Source organism: Myotis nattereri (assembly GCF_964212035.1).
Source record: "Myotis nattereri genome assembly, chromosome: 10".
Lineage (NCBI taxonomy): Eukaryota > Metazoa > Chordata > Mammalia > Chiroptera > Vespertilionidae > Myotis > Myotis nattereri.
In genome coordinates, this window is record NC_138085.1 from 47,877,148 (window position 1) to 47,893,529 (window position 16,382).

Below are 16,382 nucleotides of genomic sequence, written 5' to 3' on the forward strand. Positions count from 1 at the left end.
ATGGGCGGGAGTTCAACCAACTGGAAGTTAGACATGCGCTGACCACCAAGGGTTGGGGTGGAACATAGCAGGCATCGGCAACACAGCGCTGGCAGCGGGAGGCAGTGGAGGTGCTGCCATCCCTGATGGGCCCCAATGAGAGTGGGACTGCAGTGGGATGGTGGAGGAGGTAAGTGGGCAGCGCCAGGCCAGGTGGGTGCGAGCGGGGGGCCCTGATTGCCCCGCGGGTCACCCCAAAGCTGGCGGCCAGAGGTAGCAGCGGGGGGCTGGGCGGGGCTGGTGAGTGGGCAGCACCAGGTCAAGGCGAGTGCGAGTGAGTGCCCTGATTGCCCCACTGGTCGCCCCACAGATGGTGATTGGTGGCAGCAGCATTGGGGGGTGGGAGGGGGCCACCACCCAGCTCCCAGGCCCTGAGGTAGCCATGGGCAAACTATGGCCCGCGGGTAGGATCCGGCCCGTTTGAAATGAATAAAACTAAAAAAAAAAAAGACCGTACCCTTTTATGTAATGATGTTTACTTTGAATTTATATTAGTTCACACAAACACTCCATCCATGCTTTTGTTCCGGCCCTCCGGTCCAGTTTAAGAACCCATTGAGTCAAAAAGTTTGCCCACCCCTGCCCTGAGGGAACCAGGTGGGGGGTCCTGGCCCCAATCGATTGCCCCACAGGCGGGACTGTGGAGCAGGTGAGGGGGGGGCGCCAGGCCAAGGCAGGGGTGGAGGGGTGGGAGGGAAGAAGGGGTTCCAGGCGGGGCTGCGGGGCGTGAGCTGGGGCCCAATCCCTGCAGGCCACCCGAGGGACCCCACCCATGCGAATTCATGCACCGGGCCTCTAGTTAGTAATGAGCCTCTAGGAAAAGGAGAAGTTCACCTCTAAGAACATTGAGAGATGAAGCAGAGATCATAGCTGGAAGTTGGGTGCCAGAGCCATCAGACTGGGTTTGACTCTTGGCTCCACTACTTGAGAACTGTATGAATTGGGCAAGTTACTTCCTTCTCTGAGCCTCAGTTTCCTCACTGAAAAATGTGATTATTAATAGTCCCAATTAGTAATGGAATCTATCTCATAGGGCCATTGTGAGAAGAAAATGATGCATTTAAAACAGTTTCCATAGAGCCAGACATATACACAATAAATATGAACTGTTACTGTTATTTTTACAACTCAAAAATTTTGTGGACCTAGTTCTCTGCTTTAAAACTATGCTGTGTTCCTCAAATGATGAGGTAAAGAAACATTCTGAGGAATGTGTAGAAAAGTTATTTCTTTTTATTAATTCTTATTTTCTCAAGGTATATTTAATATTTTTAAATGGTTAGTTAGGTTTTTGTAGTGGATAGTCTACAAAAAGCTACAGAATTAATATTTTTGGCCCAGGGACTTATGAAGTTATCATGATCATTTTTATCAGTGCTTGAAGATTCTGAAGTTGTAAGATACACTTTTATTGTAATCCCCCATGTTTAATTATGCATTCAAAATGTAAATATTGTCATTTAAAAAATAACGAACCATTAGTTTAAAACACTACAGTTCTACACTAAGAAAGTTTGATAACCATCAAATGAAAACAGATAGGGAATGGAAAATAAACACCACCCATAATAGTAACATTATCTGCAGCACTTTAGTAAAAGGGCCCATCAACATTTTTGTTCTAAACTCCATTTTTTCAAGGTAAGAATTCATTAGCGCCATACTTAATAGAAAATGTCAGCTTAGAACACATATATGTTCCTATATAATAAGTTTTACTATTGCCAAAGAAGTAACCATTACAAACTTTAGGTGTAGGAAATGTAAAGATTCATCCCCTGCAACCATTATCAAACCAACAAAAACAAAAAAAGCCCCAAACCAATAACAAAAGACCATTGAAAGCTGATGGAAAAAAATTTCTCTAGTGCTTGCATAGGGATTTTACAGATCCCAAGGTGGAATGGCAGAAATACACACACACACACACACACACACACACACACACACATTCTCTCTCTCTCTCTCTCTCTCTCTCTCTCTCACTCACTCACTTACACAGTATTGTTATTTAATACGCAGAGGATCGCTGATTTGTTACTCAAGTTCAGAAATATAAATCCCCACAGCTGCTCTGTCTCTGCCACTGATGCTATTACGCCAAATGAATGTTGGGATCCCTTGAGCCCTTCCTCCTCCATTGCCATTTCATCTCTTGCACATCCCTATCTTATGGCTGGATCTTTAGTCTGAATCCCTATCTTACATTTCTTTGCTCCTTTCTTGCTAGAGCCTTCTCCCACATACCAGAAGAAATGCACAGCAGTCCGGGCCACCATCAAGCTCCACCTAACCCGTCAGGATGCTAGAGCTTCAATGTCACAGGGTCTGGTGCTAAAAACCCATAGGTGCTCAAGCTCTGAAAACCAAGGACTCAAATGTAGGACAACTGTTTGTGTTATTTTAGTTATAATTTAAATAAGTACGTTTTTGTGGGTTTGTTGGGGCCGTGGATGGTTTTAACAGTGCTTCTTTTGGAAAATGTATTCTCAATTCCACAAAGTCACCTTCTAAATGTACTTCACAGTTCATTTAAAATTGAATATAGTCCTCAAAAAGTTAGATAGAGAATTACCATGATTTATTGATTCCAACTCTAGGTATATAACCCAAAGAAGTAAAAACAGAGATTCAAAGAGATGCTTGTACACAAATGTTGATAGGTAGCCAGGAAGTGAAAATCCAAGTGTCTCTCAATGGATGAATAAATACATAAAATGTGATATATTATTTAACCATTAAAAGGAATAAAGTGGTGGTACATGCTACAACATTGATGAACCTTGAAATCATATTAAGTGAAAGAAGGCAGACACGTAAGGACTACTACTGTTAGATTCCACTTACGAATTTCTGCTTAGGGTGAGGAAAAGCTCTGGAAACAGTGGTGGTGATTGTGTAACATTATGCATGTACTAAGTGCTACTGAACTGTATACTTTAAAATGTAAAATTTATGATATGTGAATTTCAAATTAATAAAAAAATTGTATGTAGTTAGCATCTACAAGTATATAAAAAGTGAAATAGTAGATAAAGTACATTTGTTCTGTAAAGAAGATATGGAAGGAAAGAGGATTGATTAGGAGCTAGAAAACCTAAAAACCTGGGCTCAAGCCCTAATTCAAACATTACTAATTAGTCCATCTTAAATGAGTCATTTCCCCCATCTGAGCTTCAGTTTCCTTATGAAAATAATACGGATACTATCTGCTCTAATTATAAGACTGAGATTCAGAAAGTACATAGACAACTGTAACATACCAGAGAAAAGGTATTAACTACTATAATAAATGAAAAGTTGGAACTATTAAACCCCTTCCCCCAAAGAAAAGGATGAATATATGCTTTCTCTTTCTAATGTCTTATTTCTTACTTTAGATACTAGGTAGGATTTAGGCACATATTAGGAAACCATTCTGAGGGTTGGAGGAGGTTCAAGGCAGTCCAGGTGATTCTTAAGAGCACATCAGGTTGGGGAACCAGGTCAATTTTAGTCTGAATCTATAGTAGTGAACCCAGGCTAGATCAGATTCTGTTCTGCAAAGCAAGAAATATAAAGCCCTGCAAGGGTTCTAGAATCAATCTGTACTCCATAACTTTTAGATTATAAGTGATCTGGAGTTAGAATAGAACCACTTCGAAGCTTCACTAGTAATATGTGGAATGGGAAGGAGAACTTGAGTCTCTTTTGGTTAGAACCCTCAATAAATCAGGCTTCAAGTGTGAATGAAGAAAAGGAAACATTTTCTAGCTGCACAAGGCTTCCCGTATAGTAACATCTATTTTACCCACTATAAAAAGGAAAGATAGTTCACTTGAAAGAATTTACTTAAAAAAATTAGTCTCCTTAAAATATTTAATGACAATAATTTTAAAATATATTACAGAAATTATACTACCTAATTTACATTTTTATATAGTTAACACAACTAATATTTTCAACATCCCTTAAGAATTAAAGGAAAAATGCAAATGTGAAATAATACATTGGTTTATGGGATATCTGTTGAATCCAAACAAATGTGTATTTATAAGACCAAGCATACAGGTAATTTGTTAGGTCAATGGTAAATGTGTTCTGGGTAATTTGGTGTAGAAGGAAGGATCCTGCATGATAGGATCCTTCATGAATTGAATTCTAGTCCAAGATTGGCCACTTACTCATCTATATGACATAGAGCTTTTCCTGTGCCTCTGTCTCCTCTGTACAATGAGAGGATTAGCAGTGGTTTCCAAAATATTTTTTTAAGTTTTTTTTTTGTTTTAAACTTTAAGCAGTAGAACCTTTTATTATGTTTTTAAAAAATATTTTTATTGATTTCAGAGAGGTAGAGAGAGGGAGAGATAGAAACATCAATGATGAGAGAGAATCACTGATTGGCTGTCTCCTGCATGCTCCCCACTGGGAATCATGTGCGAAACCCAGATATGTGCCCAATCAAACCATAGGTCGACGCTCAACCACTGAGCCATGCCAGCCAGACAGAACCTTTTCTTTAAATGAACTCTTCCAAGAAGACTGCTATTTCAAATAAATAAAGTCAGAGCTATTCTGTTTGAGTAAGGTAAGAAACCCAGAAGCCTGTCTGCTTTCTGCTGCCTTATTGTCTTGGCAGCCCCCAGGTGCCTCTGAAGAAGCTTTAGGGCTCCACCGAATGCACGTGAAACCCAATGGGCCGGATAAAGCCAAAGGTCTCTTTCTGTTCTAGTATGTGCTGATTTCACGAGTGTAGACATTTTCAAAGGTCCCATCTAACTTTTTTGGAGGAGTTCTTTATTGTAAATATATTCTTCGCAAATAGAGAAGAAAAATCTCAGGAAAGTTTTCCAATCCTATTACTACAAATTGACTAATTTACTTTACTACTTTATTAATCTATTTTAACACTGCCATTAAATCAATTAATTTGACTAAAGGAATAGATTTTCTACTTTTATATTTTGACATTTTTTTCTAATTGGTATGATTTGAATTTATTTCTTATTTTTACCCCTATGTAGGAACAGCATTTTAGAGAAATATGTGTATGTAAACACACATACTGTTTTTTCCCCCAGTAGCTTATTGTGCACTTACATCTAGTCAATTACTACTGGCAATCAGCACCAAATGCTGATCTACCCTCTGGTTAGGAGCTAACTTGCTGCTCTAACCCATTTGTATAAACCTTCCTATATACCTTAATCCTTCCAAATGCAACTGTGACACAAAGTATTACAGACTTTTAAAAACCTGTTCTCTTGAAAAAAAAAAATATTGTGGAGCATCAGTAACCAGATAGTATTCTCAAATTTCAGTGATCTAGCCCATGGAGCCATCCCCTATGCACAGTGCTCTGTTTCATGCAGTACATGGCTTTAGCTGCCCAAATCTTTTTTTCCCCCAATGAATCAGTAGAACAGTGAAGATCTTACTTTTTTTTTTTTTTTTTAAAGCAGTGGCATATCAATGAGGCACAGATGTGTATTCCAACTCTGCATGGATGAGCACACTGTTCAATAGTGCTGGCTCACACGGTATCAGGGCGAGTTATCACTTCCCATGAAGGCACTCTTATCACCAGGACCCAGAGAGGTGGCTGCAAATCGCAGCCTTTTTATTTTCAAGGCAGTTCTGCTGAACATTCAGGCTTCAAAGATTCACACTTCCAAAACTCTATAAGAGTTTGTGAACGCTCAATTTGCCAAAACTGTTTACAGTGTAATTGGGCACCGTACCTGTGTCCATGAGATAGCGGAGGCGCTTCTCCACCAGCGCGGCACGGGTGTCAATTTGCTTTTGCTCATTCTCTAGTGCTGCCAATTCTCCTACAACATATTGACTGGTGTCTTTGAACCCTTTCTGTTAACGAGAACAAACAGGAAGGAAAAATAAAATCACTTGTAAGTTGCATTTTTCCTTTCTACAAACACTTAGTAAAGCACTTACCTAGAGAACCAAATACCCTTACTATCACCCTTAGTACCAAAAAGCAACTCCCTGTGATTCAAAGAATTTTCATGTTTAGGAAAACTTTTGTGAATAGAGAAAATCTCAACCATTTAGTAATATATTTATAATTTAATACCCAGATTTGCCAGATTTAAAGAGTTAACACTAAATTAGAAAAAATTCTCCTCACAGTTGAGTCAGTTATTTAAGCATGAATGAAGACAGAAGACAATTTTCCCCATGGTGAGTGCCAAAACAAACACCAATGACACCTTTAATTCAAAACCGTAATATACAAAACTGGAGTTTTACTAAAGGATTTTCTTAAAGCATCTGTCCTGAAAAAATCAGGCAGATTTGTTCTTACAAAAAATATAAAATTAAAGAGAGGTTTCTTATTTTCATAATGGGTATACTATTTAAAAAGCTCTTAAAAATGATAAAAACAGAAGTTTCGTTTCTAATATCTCCAGTCTTCCCTCCAGCTGGCTCCTGTACTTTAACATGTCATTCTGTTGATGTATTACTAATTATTGTAGCTGTGAATTCTAACGTGACAGGTGGTTTCAAACCTTGCTACATAGGATCTAATGAAACTAGTATGCAGATTTAGTTTACTTTCCATTTGATTAAATTTGAAATTTTACTTTTTACAACCATTATGTTAAAAAATATTATCCTTAGAAGTTTTATTTGAAGTAGCAGTTCTATTATAAAGTACCAGTATAGTATATTCTTATTTTCATATTGTAAATTTAAATAATTAAGGACAGGAAAGTTACAAATGGATTCATTATAGCTCCCTTTGGATTTGGAATACCTGTTTACCTTGGGGCATTTTTAGGGCTATGTATCCTGGGTAGCTGAGAAATACTGAAGAACTGCTTAAGTGATTACTCTCAGCACCATCACTACTACCACCAGCACTTACAACATTATTTATTCAGAGAAATGAATGCGAACAATCCTCTGTTGTCAAATCCCTTCCCTACTTAGAAGCATATTAATCTCTAAGAAGCCATGAGGAATTATCCTTCGGTACTCCTTAAATAAGAAACAAATATCAAGAAATGTTATTTATGAGCATATTTTAGAATTCTAAAGTTCAATAAACATGTCTAGCCATACATATAACTTACATATCTTTAGAAGTACTAAATAATGTGTACTCACGTGTTAACTCAATTTATACCACCTTACTGTTAAATTGATTATGGTAGTTGACAAAGTTGAAATATTTTAAGAAATTATAAAACTGATAATTTCTCTGGATAGTGTGATCAAATAAGTCACTGTATTTTTAAAAAGATTCACACAAAAGAGATATCATTCTTTCTCAATATGAAATATAACAGAAAAAATTATAACAACAGAAGACATGCTAATGGTAACTTCAAAATCTAGAATAATCTGGTGAATGGTTTTTGTACCTATCTTTCAGACAGCAGAGCACTTTCAAAATCAACCTTTCTCATTCCATCCAGAGCGTCAAAACACACATAGTGCTTTGCAAAGATATAAGAAAGCAGAAGTGATAAGCAACACATAAAACTTCATTGCTTTTACTGATTAATTCAGTTAAAAACAGTTTATAATCAGATTTATTTACTTTGAGTATACAGTATCCTCACATATTCTGTAACTTAAAAAATTATACTGAATATTTCATCAGGATATTCCAGTGAGCTGTTCTATGTACTAGGTTCTTAGTACCACAGATTAAATGTAAGAAGTTCTTTAGGGCCCTAAAATGTAGTTGGTAATTCTGGGTACACTTGTAAGTATTTTAGAAACCAACGAAGACTATTTTAATAGTAAAATCAATAAAAATATTTACACATAAAAAAGTAGCACCATTAAAGAGAGCTATGCTTCCAGACAAAAATTCAAGTTAAAACTTGTTCTTCCTGCTTCTGTCCCAAAGCTGTCCATCAAAAGCAGCTTTCTCCCTGCGGTCTATCAAATATTTCCCTCACAAATCAATTTTACACATGATCAGCCCATACCCCTACTGAGCTGAACCTCCCTGTTAATTAAGTGAAGAAATTACCATATATATTATATTAATGCAAACATCATTCAGCTAGTAATTCACGGCTGATCTGGATAATGGAAAGGTTGAACACCCATTAACCCAAGCCAACAAAATGGGTTGGCTGAGAAATTCTAGCAGGTCTCATGTGACTTTTCCCTCTAACTGCAGCTCTGCGGTATCTGCTATTGTAATAATTAAAATCCTCCCGGTAGATCAATACTGGAATCTCTTTGTGGGAAGTGCCCTGATGGAAATGTCTCAAGGAAGCTGGGGCTGTGGAACTCTGAAAAATTCATTTTTTTTTATCTGACAATTATCACCACACTGCAGACTAATTCAACAGTGCACCCCTCTCACTCTGCTTTGAATGCACTGGAGATTGACATCTTAAAAAACCTAACATCTCATTTTAACAAATAAAGGCACTATTTCCACATACAGTTTGGAATTATCAGCAATCATGAAACCACACAAAAAATTAATATACATTAAGCACTTCATCTTCTGATGGCTTCCTCTGAGTTTCAGTTATCGCTGCCTTCTCCTCATTTCCTTTCTTTGTATCTTCCTGTATTGATCTCTGTCTTTTTATATCTTAAAAAAAAAGTAAAGACATGTTAAATTATTATAAAGCTTGATATTTGTGTATTGAAATGTGAATTTACAGTATCAGCTTTTTAACATATATGTATATACAGCTAAATAATGTTAAATCATAAGATGGGAAAACATTAAAAAAAGTGTACCTACCTGGTCTATTCTCAACATATTGACTGAAAGACTGAAGTTGAGTTTTTCTGACTGTAGAATCCTTGCTGAACACAACAGGATTTCTAAATCTTTCTGTCGCTTTTTGTAATCGTTCAGCCTGGAGATCTTCTGTGCCATTCTAAAAGTAAAGCAAACACAATAAAAGAGTCCTGTTATTATAAACATGAAATTGCCTATCAGTAAAACAATTTTTACTGATTTAAGGTAATGCCAATTTAGAAACTTTTTGTAAGAAAAAGTATTTTAAAGAGCTCTAAATAACTCAACTGCAAGTTCTGTTACCTGTAACCAAAAGCTTACAGGAGACCTGGTTTAAATAGAGACTCACTCTTGCTAATTTGATTCATCAGACACTGTGAACCCCTGTGTTTCCTCCAGATGATATGTATCATTTAAAGGCCATGTTGCCTCTGTCTATTCCCCCCACTATTCTGGCCCATTGGTTTGTACAGCCCCACAGACTTGTATGACAAGAAGAGCTAGTTTCTAATTTTATGCCCATTGAGATAAACTATTAATGCTGGATGAAGGCTAAAAGGTAGGATTTTAATTCTACCTCACTGAACTGCATTCATCAGCTATAACTTTCCAAAGCCAGATTTGTAAGTAAGCCCTTTGCAGCTAAGGAAACTACAATTATCTTTTCTAGAGCTTCCTATGTTAATACTGGCAACAAATTCAAATGGTTCTATCAACAAGAAATATCCCAGAAGACTGAACCACCGCAATGTGTGGAAGCTGCAGATATCGAGGTGCTGTGTACCAAACAAATATTTCATTTTATACCTAATCTTTTATTATTTTTATTAAGTGTTTTGAAAGTAAATAGGGAAAGGCTAAGATGCATGACTAATAGCTAAGCCTGCTGAATGCTGAAACTGGTTATCAAAAGCTACCAAGACTTTGCCCTTCCTCTGCATTGAGACAATCGGTAATGAGGGAGTCCTCCAATGGCCTATTCTCTAGCCTCAAGGAGGCCTGGGATACAGAATCCTCAAGGGAAGGTAACAGTTTATCCTTTTCCACAAACACAGAATGCCTCATTTATAAACGTGTAAACTGCATTTTATTAAAAAAAATAAAACCCCAAATCAATGCTGAAAGCTTTGAGAGAACAGATGGACTGTATATGTTCTTTATACGCACCATTTAAAAAAAATCTTAACTAAAAAGATCCATACAAAGACAAGCTGTTTAAAGCACACCTTTTATTGGAATAACTTTAAAGACTACTATACAAGAGTTTATTGGAAAGCAAAATCAATTTAATCTATTTAAATAATTAAGGCTTAATAATAAAAATACTTCTATTTTTTAAAAGTCATATTTATTAATATCATGCTAGCTAGGTTTGTTTGTTTAGAGCAGTGTGGAGGGAATGAAAAAAAAGAAAAAATAAATAAAGAAAAACTCATGGACACGGAAAACAGTGTGGTGATTGCCGGGGAAAGGGTGAGTGGGGAGGGAGAAGAGCTTATAGGGGAGATAAATGGTGATGGAAGGAAACTTGACTTAGGGTAGTGAATACACAATACACTGTACAGATGATATGTGGTGGAATTATGCACCTGCAACCTGTATAATTTTGTTAACCACTGTCACCCCAATAAATGTAATAAAAAGGAAAAACAAGTATGTATTCAATTGTTATTATAATAACTGCTCAGAAGTCTAAAACTCAAGTCTTTACCAAAATAAATAAACATGGCTAATAGCAACATGCTAAAATATCAGTGCGATTAGCCAGCAAATCCCATCGTAAGAAACCTTTTTATGACTGGGGACTTCAGCCACTTTACAAATGTATTCCTCTAAACCCACTAATTCAGTTAGCCTTTTCAATCCATTGTATTATTCTTAGGCCAGCTTCATTCTGCATTAAGTCCACTGCAGAAAGCTAAATTGAACGCAAAAAATCAGACCTGATCCAGGCTTCCTTTTGTTCAAAGATAGAGACCAAAAGTCCTCTGGTGCTGCCACACACTTTCATCACCAATTTATAGAAACCGACAGTATAAGGAAAAAGCAATGAAAGTCATTGTTTCGGGACTTCAAAGCATCTCTGTGTCAGGGAAAGGAAATCCTTTCAGTCAGCAGGGCAGTCCCCAAAGTCCGCAGGTGGGTGAAAAATTATAGGGGACTAGAAGTACCCTAAAGCTAGAAAAATATTAATGATACAGTACAAAAAGGGGGGGAGGGCTTGAATGGAGTAACAGAAATAATAATAATAATAATAATAATAATAATAATAATAATAATATAATTATTATAATGTGGCATTTTGGCTGAAATCCTAAAAAAGGTAAAATTCATATGGATACAAAACATGCAAGTTTATAAAAATTTACATTCTATCACACACCATATTCAGGTATTAACTGACATGAGTTTTAGTTTATCTAAACAAGTCAAAGGCTGAGGATTATATAAAAATATGCTAGAATTCTCTTAGCAATATTCTTCTTGGAAAAATAGAAATACATATAAAAGTCAAGAATAGTTTCTACTTTTACCAGCATCAAAGAGTAGTTTTCTCTGAAAAAAGTAGGTAAATACTGATTACCATATTGGTATTTAATTTATTGACTATTTAATAAAAATTTGTGTATCTTAATCTTAATGTGAATAATTGGTAAGAAATTGATTTTAGGATTATAAAATGCTAGAATACACAGATACCTAATCAAATATTTTAAGTAAGATTTACCTTAATGTCTTGCTCTGAGCTCTCGGTTATAACTTTCTGAGAAGCACTGGAGAGTGAATTTGCCACCTGTGGCTGAACTTCTAGGAGTTTCTTCAGCTTCAAGTCCACCAACTTAGTCTTTTGTTCTGTTAAATATGCAAACACTATGAATTACTAAGTAAGATACATTTAGATGTATAGGCTATCAATTTAGGGCACACCATAAAAATATTACTGTATTTAAAAAAAGGACATTAGGATTGTGTAATAACACATCAATCTAGACATATACAGAATTCTTATCATATATATGTATAACTACATACTATAACTATAGTATAATTGAGTAGTCAATAGGTATGTTGACTATAATCATTTTTAATTGACATATAATTGACATATAACACTGTGCAAGTTTAAGATGTACAATGTGTTGACTTGATGAATTTATATATTACAATATGATTATCACCCCAGCATTAGTTAACACCTATTATCACATCACATAATTATCATTTATTTTTTGTGGTAGGAACAATTAAAATTTAGTCTCTTAGCATATATTGTTGGTGTATGTATAAACATATATATTTCCCCCCAAAATCAGTCGCTTTAAAGAACATAGTCAATATACCTAAAGATAATTCAGTTATACTATAGTTAATAGTAGCTATGCTTATCTGAAAACCTAAGCCTATATTTGATGTATATATTTATATGAGTAGGTTAGATATAATAAAACAAGCCATTTTAAAATAGATTTTTAAAGGTGATTCATTTGATTCTAAGTTACATTTTAGAGTTTCAAATTCTTCTAGTATATTAAATTTATACATATGCTACCACATTAAAATAAGTCCTTAACATGATGGCAGACAGTCATGTGAACACTGTTCGAACCCAATGTTTATCTGCATATATATAGCATTGAAACAGGGTATATGCTTACAAATACCTTCTAATGGGAGGGCAGAAATACAATAAAGATGATAAAAATTTAAAACGTATTAAATATGGATAGAAATTTAAAATAAACAAAAATATGGCTATAACTTCAAAATTAACCATTTCAAATTATTTTTAGAAGTACAATAATTTTTAATAATATGATAGAAACAAATGGAATAAGATAATTCTACTTAAATTCACTCAAAGCAATTATTTAATAAAATACTTGGAAAAGATATGTCAACCATTTGGTAAAAGATATTTTTCATAAAGATTAATAAGTTTTCTAATTATAAGACTCTTAATAAATGCTATTATCATTACTCTCATGCAAATTGGTTAGTTTATATTACCAGGCTTCTCTTTTAAACAATATCTGATGAACTATGGTCAAATCAAGATAAAGATTAAACAATTTATTATTAAAACATTATTAAAAAAAGAATTTTGGGGAAAATAAAGCAAGGATAAAAATCATAATGTATGCCTCCAGATTCCAGTCTGCATTCCTATTTCTTATTGCCTTGAAATAAACCATAGCCTGATTTGGAAAGTTTGTCCTATGCACATGCCAACACTTTTTGGCATTCTTGAGAGTTGTAAACAATGTATTAGCTAACTTCACAAACAGGAAGGCTGAGATGGGTTTTCTTTTTTGGCATAAAGTAGGAAGAGAGTTTTTAAAAAGGACAAGAGTCAAACCTATTAGGCCTAATGTTAGCCAAACTTTAAGTGTCCCACAAAGTTGTTATAACTAAACTAGAAAATTCCCTTCACGTTACCTAAGCAATAGCTAATTTTTCCTGTCTTCATACTCTATTGTAAAATGAGGAAATATGCATCCCTTATTGTCATTGGTTCTATACTTCAATACAGAACTTAATATAAAGGGTTCGATTCTGTACTTATGGGTATCCTCAGCAGGAAAAGGTCATTGCTGATTTCTGATAAAGCTTCTGGTGGTGGTTGTGGTGAGAGGCTGGGTAAGCAGCAACAAAAATCTTATTCATAAAGAAAAATCAAATTTGCCTAAGTTCTACAGAATTTTAAATAGAATGAAAGATAGTCCTAATTTTGGAATAAACATTTAAAATTTTTCCTAAAGTATCAACATTTTCCTGGACTTCCACAATTATACACAACCTCTACCTGGTAGAGCAGTGATGGCGAACCTTTTGAGCTTGGCGTGTCAGCATTTTGAAAAACCCTAACTTAACCCTGGTGCCGTGTCACATATAGAAATTTTTTGATATTTGCAACCATAGTAAAACAAAGATTTATATTTTTGATATTTATTTTATGTATTTAAATGCCATTTAACAAAGAAAAATCAACCCAAAAAATGAGTTCGCGTGTCAGAGGTGACACAGGTGTCGTAGGTCCAACATCACTGCGGTAGAGTATAATTCAATACTACACCATGAAGGAGTTACTGACAAAAGAGTAGTAACTTTTATTAGGTGCTCTGTATAGATAAGAAGACCTTGGTTGATTGTTTCTGGAGAAATAACAGAATGATTTCAAACAGAGGAAAAAAACAAAGCAGGTTAGTATTTCAGAGGCATGTCAGTGCTAAGAGACCTGCTCTCAGTCCCTTTAGCTTTTTATAGGGAAAGATAAATATTAAGGACTTCAATTCCTTACCTTTAAATCTGGAAAATAACTAAGACTTTTTATTGCTATAAGAATTCAATTCAATAAGCATTTATGGAACCCCTCTGGTATATAAACTCTGTATAGCTATCTGCTGTTGACTTACATGAACCACTCATCTATTAAACCATAAGTATGTTTATATTTAAAAAATAACTTAAAAGGTCAATTACCAATGTGATTATTGGTATAATATTTATTGATATAAGACATGTGATTAATCCAATAGCAGTTTATATAAGCAGTTTTCAAATAAAGTGTCTTATTGTAATCAAGTATGCATAAATTAATTTATCAGTAGTAATATTTAAAATAAAAAAAACTAAAAAAGAGAATAAAACACAAAATCTGCAATATAATATTACAATTAGGATAGTCAATTCTAACCAAGTCAGAAAATCTGATTTACATTTGACGTATTTCATAGGTACAACATCTATACCTTACAACATTACACCAAAATATTTAGGCTAAGAAGGGAACCAATTATTGAATGCCTACAAATTATATCATATAACATAAAATATAAAAGTGAATCTCAGTCCTGGCTGGGTAGCTCAGTTGGTTACAGCATCATCCCAATACGCCAAGGTTGTGGGTTCAATCTCTGGTCAGGGCATGTACAAGAAGCAACCAACGAATGCATGGATGGGTGGACAATAAATTGATGCTTCTCTCTGTCTCTCTCTTTCTCTCAAATTATTCAATAAATCTTTTTTTTTTAATTTAAGAAAGTGAATCTTAGTAAGAAGAGAACACAAGCTACAATTTGTTATTCCAATTTTATTGCTAATTTTAACTAAACCTAAAACAAAATAATTACAAAATTGATGGAAGGTGGATTTAGTGAAATGATTTGTGAGGACATAGGATGTAATAAAACTACAAAAAAAACTTATTATCACAATTAATGAGATAATAATAAAAATATAATGATAAAGTTTGCCATGCAGCAGGACACAAAATATTTATAATTTGAAATTACCGGGAATATCAAGGTCATTTTCTAAGTTAGTAAGTTCATCTCCATCTCCTACAACAAAGCCTTCAGGAATCTCCTCGTTAGTATCTATCTCAATATTATCATTTTCATCTGTAGGAACATGTAGCAATAATGTTAGTATATTGTATATTATTTGTTTTATATTGTTTGTCCAAAACACTAAAGAAGAAAAAAACAGTATTTTAATTAGTTATTCAAATTCAAGTCTGACACAGATCAGCAAGTTAAAAAATCAGTTTTAAGTCACTCTTTCACTATTGGATTAACATTTATATTTTAAATTCATATGTCAAAGATGAATTGTCACATCAAAGCAGATGCAAAGGTTTTGACAATTTGCCACACACTGTCTCTGAATCACTGAGCTCACTGAGTTGCTATATTTTAAAAAGTACTCTATTAGTGATCACTAATAATGGCATACAAAAATAAATTGGTTTGGTAACAAAGTCATCAAATAATATTTCTATGTTTCACATTTTTATTATTTATTAGATATAAATGGTAAAGACACAAGTAATTCTTTAAAAATTTGTAGCTATATTTAAATCATTTGTATGAAGATGAATGCTTTTGTGCTTTTAATGAAATACTCGAGGCCCGATGCACTAAATTGGTGCAAGAGTAGGCCTTCCTTCCCTGGCTGCCGGTACTAGCTTCCCTCTGGCACCCAGGAACCGGGTTTCCCTCGAAGACCCAGCTTCACCTGGAAGGTCTGGTCTAATTAGTATATTAGCTTTTATTATTACAGATTATCATAAAAGCATTACAGATAAATTAAAAGACAAAATTAAGACTAGAATAGACAGTACCTTTATGCAAAAGAAAGTTCAGAAACAACACAGTATACATTGTGGAAGAATTAATACTGGAAAAAACTGTTATTATTCAAAATTAAATACAAGAATAGTGTGGTGAAGGCCTGACATAGGGCAGGGGCTGGGAGGAGGGAGCAAAGGTTGGGAAAATGGGGGACATCTGTAATACTGTCAACAATAAAGTATATTACACACACACACATATATGTACCAAAATACACACACAAACACACACACACACACACATAGTTAAATACAAAAAATAAAGTCTTACATGATTTTTTTTACACAGTAAAATGTTTTAGATCACAATTTATTAATTGAGTCTTTTTTTACATTAAAGATTTCTATTATGTGTTTTTTCCTTTCTAAGTCCTAGTAATAAAAATTGGTTAAGTAATTTTGATATTTATACATTTAAAAAGGCATAGCAATGATCTGATTTGCATATTAGGGTAAAATTTAAATTCTGATATTGACAGGCAGTGTAACCTT

At 34.6% G+C, this 16,382-nt stretch overlaps 1 protein-coding gene across 1 annotated transcript in view; it reads right to left on the minus strand.

The window, feature by feature from the left end:
* The window catches only part of EHBP1 (EH domain binding protein 1), a 471,942-nt gene that overhangs the window by 41,456 nt on the left and 414,104 nt on the right, over positions 1–16,382 (minus strand). The window contains exons 21-25 of the mRNA XM_081100594.1: positions 15,052–15,159; positions 11,487–11,611; positions 8,759–8,897; positions 8,496–8,602; positions 5,760–5,883 (exon numbers count right to left, since the gene is read on the minus strand). Of these exons, the coding sequence (XP_080956720.1) occupies positions 5,760–5,883; positions 8,496–8,602; positions 8,759–8,897; positions 11,487–11,611; positions 15,052–15,159 (603 nt within the window). The remainder of the gene's footprint in view (positions 1–5,759; positions 5,884–8,495; positions 8,603–8,758; positions 8,898–11,486; positions 11,612–15,051; positions 15,160–16,382) is intronic.